The sequence below is a fragment of the Schistocerca serialis genome, chromosome 1, assembly GCF_023864345.2.
Source record: "Schistocerca serialis cubense isolate TAMUIC-IGC-003099 chromosome 1, iqSchSeri2.2, whole genome shotgun sequence".
NCBI classification, from domain to species: domain Eukaryota; kingdom Metazoa; phylum Arthropoda; class Insecta; order Orthoptera; family Acrididae; genus Schistocerca; species Schistocerca serialis.
The window spans coordinates 420,027,064-420,046,211 of record NC_064638.1 but is presented as its reverse complement, the minus strand read 5'-3'; the positions used below and the strand labels follow the sequence as shown (position 1 = coordinate 420,046,211).

At 41.0% G+C, this 19,148-nt stretch overlaps 1 protein-coding gene across 1 annotated transcript in view; it reads left to right on the top strand.

The window, feature by feature from the left end:
- LOC126472074 (sphingomyelin phosphodiesterase 4) overlaps nt 1-19,148 on the top strand; it is a 200,193-nt gene that overhangs the window by 115,902 nt on the left and 65,143 nt on the right. Inside the window, exons 9-11 of the mRNA XM_050099910.1 lie at nt 4,363-4,581; nt 6,395-6,460; nt 18,500-18,649. Of these exons, the coding sequence (XP_049955867.1) occupies nt 4,363-4,581; nt 6,395-6,460; nt 18,500-18,649 (435 nt within the window). The remainder of the gene's footprint in view (nt 1-4,362; nt 4,582-6,394; nt 6,461-18,499; nt 18,650-19,148) is intronic.

Here is a 19,148-nt window from a genome sequence, read left to right as displayed (position 1 = left end):
CTCCTGTAGTGTATAAAGCAGTTGTGCGGGCTTGACCTTGCTAGTAATGTATGATGCCAACACTGAAAACTTATTTGGGTTAGATGCCTTCAGAATTTTTGGATTCTCTATTCCTGATCAAGTGCTTCTGGTATCATATCAAGTCCCATACCAACAGGTATGCTTGGAATGTTCCTCCCTGTTTTTCAGAAGGTGTAGGGTGTGCTGCTGATATTAAGGCTCACGCCATAATGAAAATGACAGTGGGCTCCAGTTTTATTTTCCTGCCCACCCAATCCCAATAGCTTTACGGCGAGTTAGTCAAATTAGAACTAGATAAACTTATGTCTTTGGTGTTATCATGCCTGTCTATTCTAGTGAATGGTATACTCCGTTGGTTACTGTCGCAAAACCTAATGGCAATCTTCTGCTCTGAGATGATTTTAAAAAGTCTGTCGATTCACAGTCTATTATTGATACCCATCCGTTATCCCTTTGGGATGGACTTTTAGCACACCTTTCCAGGGACCAATGTTGTTGTTGTCCCTCCAACACTAAACTTGTGATCCCTTGATGCCTCAGAATGGGCCATACCACTGATACCTTCTTCCAGTCAACCAATATTTTTCCAAAATTGACTTGTCGGAAGCCTACTTGCAATGTCTCTGGATGATGATTCCAAACATAACCTTACAGTGAAAACTCCCTTCTGGTTACATCAATACCAGCACATGTCACTTAGAATGACTAGTACCCCTACCACTTTCCAACAGTTTTTGGAGCAACTCACAGCATCCGTGATGAAGTGCATTAACTAACGGGATGACATTGTGACCTCAGGTTCCTCAACAGATGAACGTTGGTTGAACCTTTGTTGCTTGTTCACAGTGCTGCAGGCTGCTGTTCTGAAAAGCAACTCAGACAAATTACGGTTTATTCAGCCGTCTATTGTCTGTCTCACTTTGAAGTCTTGCACTCGGGCGTCAGACATTTACGCCAAAGTTTCGATGCCATTATGGTGTCGCCACATCCTACCAATGTCATAGAGTAGCAGGCCTTTCTTGAAAAGATTCCTTACCTCAATAAATTTTGTCCGGGTGCAGCCACAGTGGCTCGGCTACTTCATATTCTCTTATGTAAATGTGTTCTTTTTTCTGTGGTTGCCTGCTTATGAGTGTGCTTCTATCTTATTGATGTCAAAATTATACTCTGCACCTTGTTTAGTTACTTTCCAACCAGGCAACATCTTGTTTTAGCCACTGACACCTCATAGTATGATCTTGGAGCCATTCTCTTGCACAAATATGCAGACAGTTCTGTATGTCCTCTTGCGTATGCTTCCAAAATTCTGAATCAGGTGCAGCAGTGCTACTCACTGATAGAAAAGAAGTGCTTGTTATTGTATATGCATTCAAAAAAAGTCTTATCTTCCTACATGGTTCTAAATTTCATTTGATTACTCATCATAAACCTCTATCTTCTCTTTTCCACCCTTCGGCATCTTTATCAGGCAAAGTGGCCCATCGCCTGCAACACTGGCCTCTCTCTTCTTCTTCTTCTTCTTCTTCTTCTTCATCTACTTCTTCTTCTTGACCCACTGCACAACACACTGCTGCAGGTGCTCTCTGTCAATTGCCACTGATACAGCATTTAATCAGGATGAACTATTGTGTTTCCATTCAGACACCAAAGCCCAAAATACTGTGGACAGTTTTCCCATTACCAGTGCTCGGATTTTGGTGGCTGTTGTGGAGGGTCCTGTCTTACTTCAGGTTGGGTAATTTGCCCACCACAGCTGGGTGGGTAAACCACTGGTCTGAGCATTGTACCCTTGTGTAATTATTACCTTTTCCACCACCATCACCACCCCTCATTTCTCAGCACTTGATGGTGTGTTACTGTTGGCTACTGAGGATTCAGTAAAACCTTTTTGATGACTAATACTATTTGTGAACACTTCGTTTTCCTTGTACCTCTGCTGTATGCTTATTAATTTAAACCATTAACTCTTGTTATTTGTTTGTTTGCACTACTTAACAGTCACTAAGTTTACAGGTGACACATCTTCCAGAAGACGAAAGTTGAATTTTGGAAACCTTTCATCACTGTCATGTTTACATGTTTTGAGGCCTGAAATGGATTTGGTAGCCCAGTCAGATATGGCATCTGGAAATCAGCTGTTTCAGTTTCAGGTTTAGTGGGTGCAATCACTATTTCTTTCAATTAAATGTTAGTAGTAGACTGCTTCATGCACATTGTAATATATATACTTCTCCTTCACAGTGCAATGAGTCACTCCATCTATATTAGTTGAAATTTTTTAAAACAAATAGTAATCTGCCAGACCAAGCACATTTCAAAAATGATTGTGCGTTTACACGGTAGTGAAAATCAGTTGTGGAAGTGGAAAACTGGCAGTAAGAAGTGGATTTCCAGAATAGATTTCGGAGTGCTTTTATGACCAACTAAATGCGGTACAGGAAAGTTGGTTAATGAAATCCAGTTTTGGGAGGCCATGTAAATATAGTGAATGATGATGCCATCACCTAACTACATCATATGTCCTGCGCTCTAAATATCTGCTGTTATTGTCTGGTGAGATCACATGAAGTCAGCTGTAATTGGCTGTCAAAAGAGTGTTGCAGTCTTGATTTCAGTTCTTCAGAAGCTGACGTGGTGTGTTTGGTGGAATCTGTGTTTTTACTTTCAAAATATGAAAATATGCAGTGTAAATGTTCCCACTTATCAAAGATCTGTACAAAATGTGGTTTTTCTTTTTACTGGCTTTTGTTTTTTAAAGTGCTGGGAAGTTCTTTGCTGGTGTAAAAAAAACCTTCACTACGTAAAGGATTGATAAGTGTATCAACACTAAACAAGGAAAAAAGTGAATATTCACCCGGGGAAAAGGTGATTATTTAACCAGAAAATAAGGGAAAACCCCAGAAATTCTTTTCTTGTCTGTTTATACACCCTGTAACTGCTTTTGGATTGTAGAGGTTGATGCTTTCTCAAAATTTCCTTATGTGGTTCTTTGACCATCCATGCCCTTGACAGCTACTGTTACACCCCTACAGAGATTTTTTCCATAGAAACATTCCCATATATGCTAGTAACCGACAATGCGTCTCTCCCAGTTTGTGTCTCAAGTTTTTGAACAGCATGGCATCCACAGTGTTAGCTCCTCTCCCTTGCATCTCCTATCCAGTCGAGGGGTAGAGCCACAAACCCCTACATTCAAGACACAGATGAAAAAACATGTCACTCAATCCTGTCCTGAGGAAGCCGTTAATACATTCTTGAGTTCATATAGGTTCACTCCCATCAGCAACCTTAGTCCACCCTTTACAGTGCTCCACATGCTCTGGCTGACACCTGACCACCTGCCTCAGAGAGTTTCCATCTGTGCTTCACATCTGGGTCCGAGCGTTTAGCATGCGCCCAATGTGGATGCCAGCAGTTGTACACTGTGCACGCCTCCGATACTTTGATGTCAAGACACTAAGATCAGCTCCACCGATGCGTGACTGACCACACATCGGAGAACTCTCAGCCCCCGCAGCTGCCTCCCCCATCTGCACCACTCCTCCAGTGTGGTCGACACCCCTTCCGTGTTCTGTGCTATATTTGGATGTGAAATAATTAGAAATAGAACTTGGGAAGACAGTACATCAGTAGAAATATACCTGTGACTACATAATTATGTAGATGTGACAAATAATGTTTTCTTGGGCTAGAAAGTGACATTTATGACTGAAGCTATCATACAATCAGATTCAGAATAGTGATTGTAAGAGAGTGAATCAGTTAGAAAACAGATTTTTTTAAGTGCCTTTTTGCAAACACAGAGTGGTGCAATCTCTGTTCATTGTTGCAGTCATTTCCAGTGGTAGCCCATTTGTTTAGTCAGAATCGCAGTGTCAGAGCAAAAGACATCTTCCGTCAGTCGTGCAACGCATTATAACAAGGTTCTCACAACAGTTGGTGTAAAACCATCCAAAATGTTTAGAAGACTTGCAGTACAGTTCAGGGTCAACACACTGAGGAAGACTCATGTACATGCATGACACAGACTGTTTTTTACAAGGATGAGGAACAGTTGAGAATGTAGTTCACTGATGTCGCCCGAGGACCAGCTTGTGATCAACACATTTTTCTATTGCATAAGTGAGGAGCCGAAGAGTAAAATCACTTGATAATGATGGATACATGAAATATTGATTAATGTTCATTGCACAGGAGTTGCAAGCTACATGGAAAATTTGCAGATGGTATATAGTTTCTGAAATGTAATGTTATATGTGCTCAATTTTCAAATTTATTTTTTTAATAGTATTATTATTATTTGTTTGTTTGTTTTTTTATTTATTTATTTATTTTGAGCAGGTTAAGGCATTTGTCTTACTTGTGGGACAAAGCATTGGAACAGCTAGACTCCTCGCAAAAGAAGCTGAAGAACATGCATGTAAGAATCTAGGCTTCTTGTCTAGTTTCCGTGAGTTCTTTTCTGGATCTTCTGCTACAGCAGACATTCCCCTGGATGAGAGGAGAAAGGTTGTTGCTTATTTGGACACAAGCTTACAGCTACTCTGCTCTACATTTGAGGTGAGAAATGTTAATTAGTAATTGTTTCCTTTCCAAAAGTAGGAGGAGTAAAGTTAGCTACTCTTTTTATAATTGTGTGTGTGTGTTTGTTTGTTTGTTTGTTTTCATTTCATAGCTCTGAGTAAGGACATTATCCAAAGCATGTACCTGCATACTACTCATTTTCTCAACTATATTGTGAGTGGTTTCCTTTACTCCATTCATTGTCTGTGTTACATCCAGGACGTTCTTGTATCTATCTTCTTTTTTTACATTCGATGTGTTTCACCTTCCTGTGTAATGCTTGATGATTTATGGAATTTAGGTAACAACTCATGAAATAGTTGAGACTCTTCAGGTATTAACAGATACATAAACAGGACTGAAAACATTGCTACTTTTTGACCCTTACTATAGTCTCTCCCTCCCTCCCTCCCTCCCTCCCCTCCCTCCCTCCCTCTCTCTCTCTCTCTCTCTCTCTCTCTCTCTCTCTCTCTCTCTCTCTCTCTCTCTCTCTCTCTCTCTCACACACACACACACACACACACACACCTGTATGACTACTTTACCCCAAATGACTACATTGAGCTAGCACTGCAGGTCATCTGGACTGAGGGATTGTGTCAGGAGGAATGGGCAAGGGGAGAAAGAAGGCAGGGAATGGAGAGAGTGTTGGGGAAGGGTGGGTTGTAGTTTGGAGGGAGAAGCAATAGGTGCATCCTGTAGCTGGTGCACTTGTACTGGCCACAGGCAAGGGGGTTGTGTGCAGTGCAGCTTGATGAGGAATGGATTGGGGAACAGATGCGAGGGAGACTGGAGAGGAGATGGGGTGGGTGCAGGATGAGTGAAATCATGGTCATAGTGCAAGGGTGGAGAGGGTTGAGGGGCAGGGACTAGTGGGGGTTGCAGATTGCGGCCAGGAGGGTTATGGGATTGAAGGATGTGTTGCAAGAACAACTCCCATCTACATAATTCAGAGAAGCAGTGTGTCAAAGGGTTTTAGAGCAGGTCAAGCAAAAGAATGGGCTAGGATGTTGTGTAGATTGGGTGACCCCAGAATACCACTTTTGCAGCTGGTTCTCATGGGTGGTCAGAGGGTTAGCAGCATGTGTGTATGACACAGAAAAACTCTCTGTGTACTAAGTTTTGGGGTAATCGCTGTCTGTGAAGGCTTTAATAAGACCTGCATCAAATGGTGCAAGGGGCTACTTGTCACTACAGATGTCCACTCAACGATTGCCAGCTGACGGGGGAGAGACGTTTCAGTGTGGAAGGGATGGCAGCTAGCAAAATGTGGACTCTGTTGGTAATTAGTGGTCAGTTGATAATTAGTGGTCTTAATATGGACAAAGATTTGGATGGACCCATCAGAGAGCCAGAGGACAATGTCCAGCAAGATGTGCACCAGTCTGAGAAGGAAGCAGGTGGGAGAGAGGCTGTAGAGGAATAAGTATAGTGTGTCTTGCCCTTGCACCCATATCGTGCAATATTATCACTGAACCTGAACCAAACAGGGGGTTTGGGTTTTTAGAAGAGTTTTCTCTACAAACAGATGCCCATGCCCGTACTGCAAATTTGTAATTTATATTCCATCAAGCCCTTTCCCATTTCCACATTAATATTAGGTATTTTCAGTCTGCTTAAGAGTTTACTGTATGAAGACGGGACATCGTAACTAATTGTATACAATGCATTGGTGAAGTGTAATTATAGGTTAAATTTTCTATATAGTTTAATGGTTAAGTCCCGAGTAACACATGCTAGATGGTTGTTGGGTATAACCTATCGTTACTGAAGATAATCATATTATTCTTGATACCTCTTTTTTCTACAGATTCCAAGGCCAGATGTCCCAGATGTCAGCACAGTTACCCCAATATCGCCAATTATAACTCCTCAGGTAAATCCATTTAATTATATTTTAATTTTTTGAATGTTACTGTTTATTTCCAGAATCTATCTGTTCGTATGAATGCACTTAAATTAATAAATTGTATTTTACAACAACTATGTTAAAAAAAGTAGTATATTAAAACTGACTTTTTATTTAATTTGTAAAAATATTTTTCTTCTGTAAATGGACAATAAGGTTCCTCTGTTTTCCTTACATTGCCAAATGCATAAAGATCTCATAAAGATCAAAAGTGCGGCTAAGTGAAAATTCCACTAAACTTACTACAATATGTTTTAAACAATTACCTATTATTGTTAAGTACAACTGAATTACCTGCCTCACTCCCTTGTCCACAAACTTTCGTGTCTCAGCTCCTTATTTGATACAAAACTGTGAGAAAGGTGTGAAAATCCCTCATCTATTACTGCCTCTTATTAACTTAAGACAATTCAATTTTTGTCTGCAAGGATAGTTGATAGCCTGAGATAATTCAGCCATTCTTAACAAGCATGAACAATCCACCGATCTCAAAGACTGTAGGCACTGTTTGTTGTCTGTTGACAGTGTCACGATCCTTGGACTGCTCATGCACCATGTGGGAATCTAGGTGTCATGGGGTTGGTATTGTCCATACTCAGCCTCTAGGCTTGACATCTCTTTGAAAGTGACAGTGTTATCACCTTGCCTCTTTCTTAGTCAGGCAGAACGAAAGTGGCTTACCATGTGGTGAAACATTTGAAAGTTCAAAACAATAATAAATCCTTACCACTGAAGAAACTGCAAAAAGGTGGCAATTTAAGGAGATGGGACCTGGATAAACTGACTAAACCAGAGGTTGTACAGAGTTTCAGGGAGAGCATGGAGGAAAGAAATACAGTAGAAGAAGAATGGGTAGCTTTGAGGGATGAAGTAGTGAAGGCAGCAGAGGATCAAGTAGGCAAAAAGACGAGGACTAGTAGATATCCTTGGGTAACAGAAAAAATATTGAATTTAATTGATGAAAGGAGAAAATATAAAAATGCAGTAAATGAAGCAGGCAAAAAGAAATACAAACGTCTTAAAAATGAGATTGCCAGGAAATGCAAAATGGATAAGGAGAGATGGCTAGAGGACAAATGTAATGATGTAGAGACTTACCTCACTAGGGGTAAGATAGATACTGCCTACAGGAAAATTAAAGAGACCTTTGGAGAAAAGAGAACCACTTGTATTAATATCAAGAGCTTTGATGGAAACCCAGTTCTAAGCAAAGAAGGGAAAGCAGAAAGGTGGAAGGAGTATATAGAGGGTCTATACAAGGGTGATGTACTTGAGGACAATATTATGGAAATGGAAGAGGATCTAGATGAAGATGAAATGGGAGATATGATACTGCATGAAGAGTTTGACAGAGAATTAGGGAATTAGATTAGGAAACGAGACAGTTAAAGTAGCAAAAGAGTTTTGCTATTTGGGGAGCAAAATAACTGATGATGGTCGAAGTAGAGAGGATATAAAATGTAGACTGGCAATGGCAAGGAAAGCTTTTCTGAGGAAGGGAAATTTGTTAATATTGAGTATAGATTTGAGTGTCAGAATGTCGTTTCATAAAGTATTTAATGGAGTGTAGCCAAGTATGGAAGTGAAACGTGGATGATAAATAGTTTGGACAAGAAGAGAACTGAAGCTTTTGAAACGTGGTGCTATAGATGAATGCTGAAGATTAGATGGGTAGATCACGTTACGAATGAGGAGGTATTGAATAGAATTGGGGAGAAGAGGAGTTTGTGGCACAACTTGACTAGAAGAAGGGATCGGTTGGTAGGACATGTTCTGAGGCATCAAGGGATCACCAATTTAGTACTGGAGGGCAGCATGGAGGATAAAAATCGTAGAGGGAGACCAAGAGATGAATACACTAAGCAGATTCAGAAGGATGTAGGCTGCAGTAGGTACTGGGAGATGATGCAGCTCGCGCAGGATAGAGTAGCATGGAGAACTGCATCAAACCAGCCTCAGGACTGAAGACCATAACAACAACAACAACAGCAACCACTACAATGAATCAGAGTTCCCAAAGCTCTTATTTTTTCCCTTTTCCAATTACATCTCAGATACAAATTTTGTTTATTTTACATTATCATTCATACTGAAGCAGTGGCATGCCTTGTTTCCTTACAACAGATGCCTTAAAATGAACAGTCCTGCTGAAATGCAACTAGTCTTACAGAAAACTCATATTATATACCACTCTAAGATGTGAAACCAAACATTTACATCAGTGTGATATAACTCACACTCATTGATGACAACAATATTAGAAAGAGGCAGTTTACTTTTCTAATAGAATATGTACATGACAAAAGCATGTACAAGGGGGGACCCAAAAGAAACTGGACTCCGAGGGTGCTGCCACTCGTAGGCGTAGTGCAGGGTTCTCACGCTAGATGGTATTAGTAGAGACCTTCATGAAACAGCTGTGCAGACGGCGTCAGTGTAGAGTTGAACGTGCAAGTGTGGTATTGTGTTTCTCTGACTGTTGGTGGGTTACCTTTGCGAAGTCGTTATGGCAACTTTAAAAGAACAAAGAGTGTGTGTGAAATTTTGTTTCCTGCTTAAAAAAACTGCAACAGAGACACACCAAATGCTTCAGGGAGCTTTCCAGGAGGACGCTATGAGCCGCACACAGGTTTTCGAGTGGTTTGGGCGCTTTAAGCATGGTGAGATGTGTGGTGAAATATGTGTTGAAGACCAAGCTCGTTCTGGACGCCCTTCAACATCGCGAAATGAGAACATTGAAAAGGTCCACCAAAAGATCAACAAGGATCGTCGCCAAATGATCGACCAAATTTCAGCAGAGACAGGAATCAGTTGGAGCTTGTGCCAGCGGATTTTGAGTGAGGATTTGCACATGAGACATGTTGCTGCCAAATTTGTTCCGTGCCTTCTCACAGAGGAGCAAAAAACCATCCGCATGAATGTGTGTCATGACTTGAAAACAGAGATTGCATGTGATCCAAACTTCTTGAACAAAGTCATTACAGGGGATGAGAATAGGTGTTACGGGTGTGACCCAGAAACCAAGCAAGCGTCAAGCCAGTGGAGGACTCCCAACTCTCCCAGACTAAAAAAAGCAGGGCAAGTGAGGTCAAATGTGAAGACGATGATCATTGTCTTTTTTGATGTTCGTGGAATTGTGCATCGGGAATTCGTACCCCCTGGCCAGACTGTTAACCAGCGCTTTTACTTGGATGTTTTAAGGCGTCTGCGAGAGAATGTGAGGAGGAAACGCCCGGAACTTTGGCGATCAGGTGACTGGTTTCAGCATCACAACAACGCTCCAGCACACGCGGCCTTACGAGTGACCCACTATTTGGTATCTCAGAATCTCAGAAGTGGTCTGTCATTCCCCATGCTCCGTATTCGCCAGACCTAGCGCCCCCGTGCGACATTTTCCTATTTCCATGAACCACCACCACCACCACCACTAAAAGGGGAGCATTATGGAGGCGGTAAAAACAGCTTGAAGAGTTCCAAACATGCTTCCAACAGTGGGAAAAGAGACTTGACAAGTGCATCACATGTAATGGAGAGTATTTTGAAGGTGACTGAAGTAATTTTGTAAAAAGGTTCATCAATAAATTTTTTATGACAACAATCCCATTTCTTTTGGGTCCCCCCTCGTATAATTTGTTTCAAAATTTTACATTGAGTGTAAACTATTGGAAGATAAGTATAAAGTGCTTGAAACTAGTTATGATTTAGAGGAGTAATAAACTTGCAGTGACAACTGAAAATTCCTGCTTATCGCGGACAGTTACCTTAACAATTAGGCTATCTGAGTGCACCTCCAGGCCAGACTCGGACTTCCTGATGTGTGTACTTACAATTTCTGAACAATGTTAGTAGAGGATCTCTCTTGGCATATATGAGAATAGCACCACTGGGGGAATGAAGTTGGTGGAGGACTGTGGCTTACCCATCCAAGAGGAATATTCGTGAAATGAATTAAATGCACTGAAATTAATTTGGTCCGTGAGAATGGACTCATTGAAGATGCAGTAACATGAAATTTTCAATTGCAACTTCACACCATCACTTCACACCTTTGCATCTTCGTTGATTATATACTCATTGATTTATTCACTTCATTCCAGTGCATTTAATTAATTTCTAAATAGAGCAGGACATCAGTTAGGTGTGTCACATGAGCTTCTGTAAGTGAAGTAAAGGAATAACCTATCTTGGAAAATAAACAGGTCATAACAAACTGGTATCGACCATGTTCAAATAACCTTGGAGGAGAATAGGTGGTGGTTGCTATTGCAGTGCATAAGCACAGCTTGATAAACACCAGGCAGTCATTCTGAATATTCTACAGAAGGATTGGTAATATGGGTAATCATGCTCCAAAATGGGTACCACTTGAGTTAACGTGTGTACAAGTGCACTTAGTTCAAAATCAGGTACAATACAAGAATGTTGTACTATTTTGTAATTTTTACAGTACAAACTATTTAAGGTAGTAGACACTTGCTAGGAAGGAGCAGGTTTCAAAGCCTCATTCAACCAGTCTGATTTAGACATAAATTATCACAGCTTTGCTAAAATTGTTCATTTTGCTAATGCTGCCACTCTGAATAATACTGAATGAACACAGGCAAATCTAGTACTAGTGATTGTAATGTTTTGTGTTAAGGATTTTTTTATTCAGGGATACATAGTATCTGCACTTACTGTGAGACCAGGGTTGCCACAGGTTCTGGAATTCAGGGAATATCACGGACTTTCAAACATGTCAGGGAAATTAAAACACTGAAAAAATCTCGTCTGCAGCTCAGTGATAATCTTTATGGTGAATTGGCACCGATCATCATTGCTATTGATTCTCAGAGTGTTTGCACAAGTTATCTGTTGCATGGATTGATCAATGGGGTCCCATTTCATCAACATGCTATCTGTGACTCCTGAATAGCTGGCCACACTAGTGAATTTCTGCAACAGGCCAAAACTGCAGACCATTTCTGCAGGTATCTCTAATGGATCGGGCCTGCCAATCTGAAGCCCTTCCTTTCCCATTAATGTGCATGTCTTGCCCATCAGATCTGGTCTCATCAACCTGTCCGCACGCCGGGTCTGTTTGTGTGTGGCATAATGCAGTGGAGTTTTGTGTTTTATCCATGGGCAGGTGAATACAGGACTGCCACGGGCTATAAATACAAAATCTAAAGGCGGGTCCACACTGAGCGTGCCGCGCTGCGCAAAACGGCTCTGCGCGCTCAGTGTGGATGGCGAACCGCGCTGCGCCGTGCCGTGCCGCGCCGCGCTGTTTTCCGGCTGTTGTCAGTACATCAAAGGAAGTGGTGTGTTTGCGCGCGCTCAGTTTAGACGGCTTCTGGCTCGCTCCATCTTCAGACCATGTGTGCGCTCCAACTGGAACACAGTGCGCGCCTCGGAGCGGCGCGGATAGCGCACTCCTCTCTGTTACAGCTGTGTGCGGGGTGCAGCAGCATGGCGTGGCGTACTCAATGTGGACCCGCCTTAAGAGGGGTAATGCAGGGGTAGGTTAAATAATGAATAAAAAAAAATAGGGGCCCAGATAAGCTACTATGAACAGCATAATGAATGCATTATTGTAACCAAGACAGACACAAAGCCCACACCTACCACTGTAGTACAAGTTTACATGCCAACTAGCTCCGCAGATGATGAAGAGATTGAAGAAATGTATAATGCAATAAAAGAAATTACTCAGATAGTTAAGGGAGACAAGAATTTAATAGTCGTGGGGAACTGGAATTGGATAGTAGGGAATGAAAGAGAAGGAAAAGTTGTAGGTGAATATGGTCTGGGCGTAGGAATTAAAGAGGAAGCCGCCGGTAGAATTTTGCGCAGAGCATAACTTAATCATGGCTAACACTTGGTTTACCGAGCGAGGTGGCGCAGTGGTTAGCACACTGGACTCGCATTCGGGAGGACAACGGTTCAATCCCGCGTCTGGCCATCCTGATTTAGGTTTTCTGTGATTTCCCTAAATTGCTCCTGGCAAATGCTGGGATGGTTCCTTTGAAAGGGCACGGCCGGCTTCCTTCCCCGTCCTTCCCTAATCCGATGAGACCGATGACCTCGCAGTTTGGTCTCTTCCCCCAAACAACCCAACCCAACACTTAGTTTTAGAATCTTGAAAGAAGGTTGTAGTGGAAGAGGCCTGGAGACACTGGAAGATTTCAGATAGATTATATAATGGTAAGACAGAGATTTAGGAACCAGGTTTTAAATTGTAATACATTTCCAGGGACAGATGCTGACCCTGACCACTATTTATTAGTTATGAACTGTATATTAAAACTGAAGAAACTGCAAAAATGCGGGAATTTAAGGAGGTGAGACCTGTATAAACTGAAGGAACCAGAGGTTGTAGAGAGTTTCAGATAGAGAATTAGGGAACAGTTGACAAATGCAGGGGAAAGATATACAGTTGAAGAAGAATGGGTAGCTTTGAGAGATGAAATTGTGAAAGCAGCAGAGGATAAAGTAGCTGAAAAGACGAGGGCTAGTAGAAATCCTTGGGTAACGGAAGAAATATTGAATTTAATTGATGAAAGGAGAAAATGTAACAATGCAGGAAACAAAGCAGGGGAAAAGGAATACAAATGTCTCAGAAATGAGATTGATAGGAAGTGCAAGGATCGGTAGAGGACAAATGTACGGGTGTAGAGGCATATATCACTAGGGATAAGATAAATACTGCCTACAGGAAAACTAGAGAGACCTATGGAAAAAAAAAAGAGAACCATCTGTATGAATATCAAGAGCTCGGAGGGAAACCAGTCCTAAGCAATGAAGGGAAAGCAGAAAGGTGAAAGGAGTATATAGAGGGTCTATACAGGGGTGATGTACTTGAGGACAATATTATGGAAGTGGAAAAGGACATAATGAAGATGAAATGGGAGATATGATACTGCGCGAAGAATTTGACAGACCACTTAAAGACCTTAGTTAAAACAAGGCCCCGGGAGTAGACAACATTCCATCAGAACTACTGATAGCCTTGGGACAGCCATCCATGACGAGACTTTACCTATCTGGTGAGCAAGATGTATGGGACAAGCAAAATAGCCTCAGACTTAAAGAGGAATACAATAATTCCAATCCCAAAGAAAGCATGTGTCGACAGGTGTGAAAACAATGAACTATCAGTTAAATAAATCGTAGCTGCAAAATACTAATATACATTCTTTAGAGGTGAACGGAAAAATTGGTAGAAGCTGACCTTGGGGAAGATCAGCTTGGGTTCCATAGAAGTGTTGGAACATGCAAGGCAATACTGACACTAAGACTTATCTTAGAAGCTACATTAAGGAAAGGCAAACCTACATTTCAAGCATTTCTAGAGAAAGCTTTTGACAGTATTGACTGAAATATTCTCTTTCAAATTGTGAAGGTGACAAGGGTTAAATATAGGGAGCGAAAGGCTATTTACAATTTTTACAGAAACCAGATGGGAGTTATCACGCGTCGATGGGCACGAAAGGGAAGTAGTGGTTGGTAAGGGAGTGACACACCCTATCCCTGATGTTATTCAATCTATACATCGAGCAAGCAGTAAAGGGGAAAAAAAGAAAAATTGGAGTAGGAATTAAAATCCACAGAGAAGAAATAAAAACGTTGAGGTTTGCCGATGACCTTGTAATTCTGTCACAGACAGCAAAGGCCCTGGAAGAGCAGTGGAAAGGAATAGACCGTGTGTTGAAAGGAGGATGTAAGATGAACATCAACAAAAGCAAAATGGGGATAATGGAATGTAGTCGAATTAAATCAGGTGATGCTGCGGGAATTAGATTAGGAAATGAGACGCTTAAAGTAGTACTGTAAATGAGTTTTGCTATTTGGGGAGCAAAATAACTCACGATGATCGAAGTAGAGAGGATATAAAATGTAAACTGGCAATGGCAAGGAAAGTGTTTCTGAAGAAGAGAAGTTTGTTAACATCGAGTATAGATTCAAGTGTCAGGAAGTCATTTGTGAAAGTATTTATATGGAGTGTAGCCATGTGTGGAAGTGAAATGTGGACGATAAATAGTTTGGACAAGAAGAGAATAGAAGCTTTTGAGATGTGGCGCTACAGAAGAATGCTGAAGATTAGATGGGTAGATCACATAACTAATGAGGAGGTATTGAACAGAATTGGGGAGAAGAGGAGTTTGTGGCACAACTTGACTAGAAGAAGGGATCGGTTGGTAGGACATATTCTGAGGCATCAAGGGATCACCAATTTAGAATTGGAGGGAAGCTTGGAGAGCAAAAATCATAGAGTGAGACCAAGAGATGAATACACTAAACAGATTCAGAAGGATATAAGTTGGAGTAATTACTCGGAGGTGAAGAAGCTTGCACAGGTTAGAGTAGCATGGAGAGCTATGTCAAACCAGTCTCTGGACTGAAGATGACAACAACAACAACAACATCATCATCATCATCATCATCATCATCATCATCATCCATGGACCCGGTACTGTAATGTTCCTCTGTAGGCCAGAGGCCACAGGCGATGGATTTCAGAAATTGCAACTGTCTCACCACAAACACATCACAAAGTGTGTCGTTTTATAGAAATTTTATTTATTTTAGCACTTCAAAAGTAGCTTATATATTATAAAGTATGGATGACAAGAAGAAGAAAATTTTGGCAGTCGCTGATGGTTGATGGTTTGTACACTATGTGCTCAGATATTACTTGAAAGAAAAGTCGCATAATACCTGTAAAATAATACATGTAACACAGTTGGTAATAACCTACAGTAATGAACATAGTAGAATCAACATTTTATTGGCAGTCACCTATCTTGTTGGTTTACACAACTCTTCCCTACCTTATACACTTCATTCAAGAGGCCTATTTTTTTCTGAGGTTATTTCTGAAATCAGTTAAGTTATTTTAAATCTATTTTGCGATCCAAAGGAAATGCGTATTTTTGTTACCAAATGTGTTTTGCTTTATTGAAAAAAAAAAAAAGGTCAGTGGACTCAATAAAACCCACATTCCATTTGGCTTGCTTTCTCCATCTAAAAACAGTTCATTACAAAAAATGTTGATGTTAGTACTTCAGATTTTTGCTCACATTAGGAAACACCATCTGCTTGCAAGTTTTATTTGGATATTTCTTTGTTCGGTACTATTATTTCTTGTATTGTAGCTGCGAAGGTGGATTGTCAACTTAAGTCTTTACTTACTCTTGAGATCTCAAAATTTGTCAGGGAAAAATGCTAAAACTTGTCTGGAAATCAGGGAAACATCAGGGAATTTCACTTGGGGATACTTGTGGCAAGTTGTGAGGCTTTATTTACTATTTTGGGATTGGAAGTATTGACAAAGTCAAGCTCAGTCCAAAGTAAAGGCTAAAACAAGACTTGCTGCACAGTCTATGTGAATTGCAACATGAACACTGGAAGCTACTACTCAGATTGTCAATTTGGTGGGGACATTCAAAGGACAATGGGACATTTCTGTGCTTCAGTAGGTCTGGATTTTATGCATGCTCTTGTTTTAACAGCGCTAGTGAAACACGTCAGCTTCTTATAGGAGATTGTTCACTCTCATACAGCGTATCTAGCTGAAGAATTTTTGGGGGATTTTTGCAAACTGCTGATGAGAGAGCCTTCTGCAGACGAATAATATTTTACTTGGTGAGATAATTTGAGTCTCTGTGCATGTATGAAGTTAATACTTTGCTTTTCGTACTATAACTACCACCTTTCCTGCGGCTCCCACTTCCATATCCCTCCATGGTCCATATTTCGGGCAAGGCTTCGGCTGGACCTATCGCAAGGCCCAAAAGGTTCCGTTCCACCTGAGGCCCTTTGCCGGCAATTTCTTTCTCTTCTTGGCAAGTTCCAGTGCTCAGAAATAGTCGACACCAATGGATCAATGGCTGACAGTCTTGTTGGCTTTGCTTATGCTCACGTTGGATATACTGAACAGCATTCCTTGCCGGATGGCTGCAGTGTTTTCACTGCAGAGTTGGTAGCCATCTGTCACACCTTTGAGCACTGGTGTGTCCTTCATCTATAATGACTCCTTAAGCAACCTTCAAGCTCTTGACCAGTGCTTCCCTTGATATCATTTGGTAATGACTATCCAGGAGTCTCTTTATGCCATAGAACAGTGGACGTTCAGTGACCTTCATTTGGGCCCCAGGACATATCAGGATACCAGGCAATGAACTTGCTGACAGCCTGGCCAAACAGGCTACTGGTAAACCAACTCTGGAAATTTCTCTGATCGGTCTTCCACCGCAAAGTTTTCACGTTCTGGGATACTGAATGACATACCTTCAGAACCCCAAACAAACTCCGTGTTATCAAGGAGACAACGAATGTATGGCGGTCATCCATGCGAGCCACTCGCAGGGACTCTGTTGTCCTTTACCAGCTCTGCATCGGCCATTCGTGGAGAACACATGGGTCACCTCCTCCACCATGAGAACCCACCTCAGTGTCGCTGTGGCTCCCGTATAACTGTCATCCACCTCTTGTTGGACTGTCTTATTTTAGCTATTCTGTGGCGGACTTTCAACCTTCCCAGCACTATACCTACAATGTTGGGCGAAAAAGCCTAAATGGCCAATTTAGTTTTTTGTTTCATTTGCGAGGGGTTTTTTATCATACCGTCGAAGCTTGGGCACCTGGCCTTCTCTCCCAGGCCTCCATCCTCCCTCCCTTTTACATCTTCGTTGCTCTTACTTTGCATTTTGTTTGCCTTGTTGTTTGTCTTTTCCCTATGTATGTTCTGCTCACCTTGTCATTTAAGCTGGCGATTTTAGTGTGTTGCAGAGTGGCTGGCTCATCTTTTTTTTATCGTTGTGATCAGCGAACTCAGGCCGTCTGCTATGTTATTTTACTGCCTCCTGCTACCTTTCCTTTTAGTGTGTATCTCCCCCTTTGGTTCACTTTTTTTATTCTCTCTTTCGATATGGTTCCCAATTTACTTCCCCCAATTCATTTGTTTTTAATTGTTTTACTTTGAGACTTGTTTGCTTGAGGAAAAAGGGACTGATGACTCTGTAGTTTGGTCCCTTTATACCCCAAAACAACCAACCAAGCAATCATACTATAAAAGATCAAACTTACAATACCAGTGTTTTAGTATATACTTATTGTATTAGAGGATTAACAAGCACCCCACAAACTGCAATTTGGAAAATTTTTGCACCTTTGAATTCTAGCTCTTTATCTGTTGGGATAGATGCCAGATAGATGCCACAGATCACCATCTGTCCTACTTTACAGCAGACAAGTCTCTGAACCCCACGTTCTTGAAGGGTTGTAGACATCCAACTATTTAGTGCCTAGTGGTAGCTTCACTGCCTCCTACCTCTTTTTGTAAATGCTCACGATAGTAGCAATCAAACAGCTTTGTCATTTTTGAGATACTTCTTCATATGCTCTGCGTAATATTAAACTGTCCTTCGTCAAAGTCACTTATTGCAATGGATTTCCACATTTGCAGCCCATATGTTCGTTAGGATGATCCTCCATTGACATACTTTTGTTACCACTTCACATGCCCGCAGCGCCACCAGGTGGCGCCAGACATCACAGTGGGCAGTGGTCATAATGTTTTGGCTTATTACTGTATACTGACTGGAGAGGCGGGAGCTGTACTTTATAATCAACCACCAAAAAAAAATTGCTAATTATTCTTGACTGTTGAAAAAGCTACTTCCTAAAGAGGTAATGCTGTGTGATCCAAAACCAGAAAATATGTTTTGATGCTATTATTTATTGAGTAAGACTTAAATTTTTGGATTGAGTGTAATCGACAAAGTGAAACAGTTGTTGAATCTGGTCGAAGAGTGGATTAAAAACAATGAATGTTTTTTAGAATTTTAAAATATTAAGTTCACAACTAGATTACAGTATTTACAAAAGGTGAGCATGAAGTAACCTCACCTCCACTGTTGGCATTGCCAGGGTTAACAAAAATTTGTTTACATTTTTTTGTACAGCAATGCATAGTGCTATGGTGTTCTTGACTACACTTGTGAAAGCAACATTTTTTTACAGGATCCCCTTGTCAGTCCTTCCATCCGTGACTGGAGACAGAGGCGCTTAATAGAGTACCATGGAGATCCAGAACTGCAGCCAATAAGATCATCAGAAATTGCCTTTCTTGTGAAGATTGGCTACCAAATTTCTTCAAAGCTTAATGAAATGGTAATCACAAATATTTTTGTATGCTACCTGTGATTCCATGTGTATAATGACTCTCTAGTCATATGACGACTAATCACAATTTTCTTATTGGTAGGACAAGCTGCGTTTAGAGACATGAAATTTTTGTTTATTTATTTGCTGATTTAGGTATTATTTTGTGCCGGTGTTATTTCCTTACAGCTTATTTCTAAACTATGCTGCCCTTATTGTTCAGTGTTATGATGAAAATAGAATTATACCTATTAGTTACATTATTAATGATCAGCGTTGTTCTTATTACAACACTATCATCTGCCCCATAGTACTGTACGGTTCAGAAAGCTGGACGCTTAAAAAAAAATGAAAGAGAAAAACTGAATGTTTTCGAAAGAAAAGTAATGAGAAAAATCTGGGGGCCTGTGTTGGAGAATGGCGTATTGAGAAGTCAAAATCAGTTAATGAAGCAGCCCACCATCATCCAGAAATTAAGAAGTAGGAGACTGCAGTGGGCTGGACATGT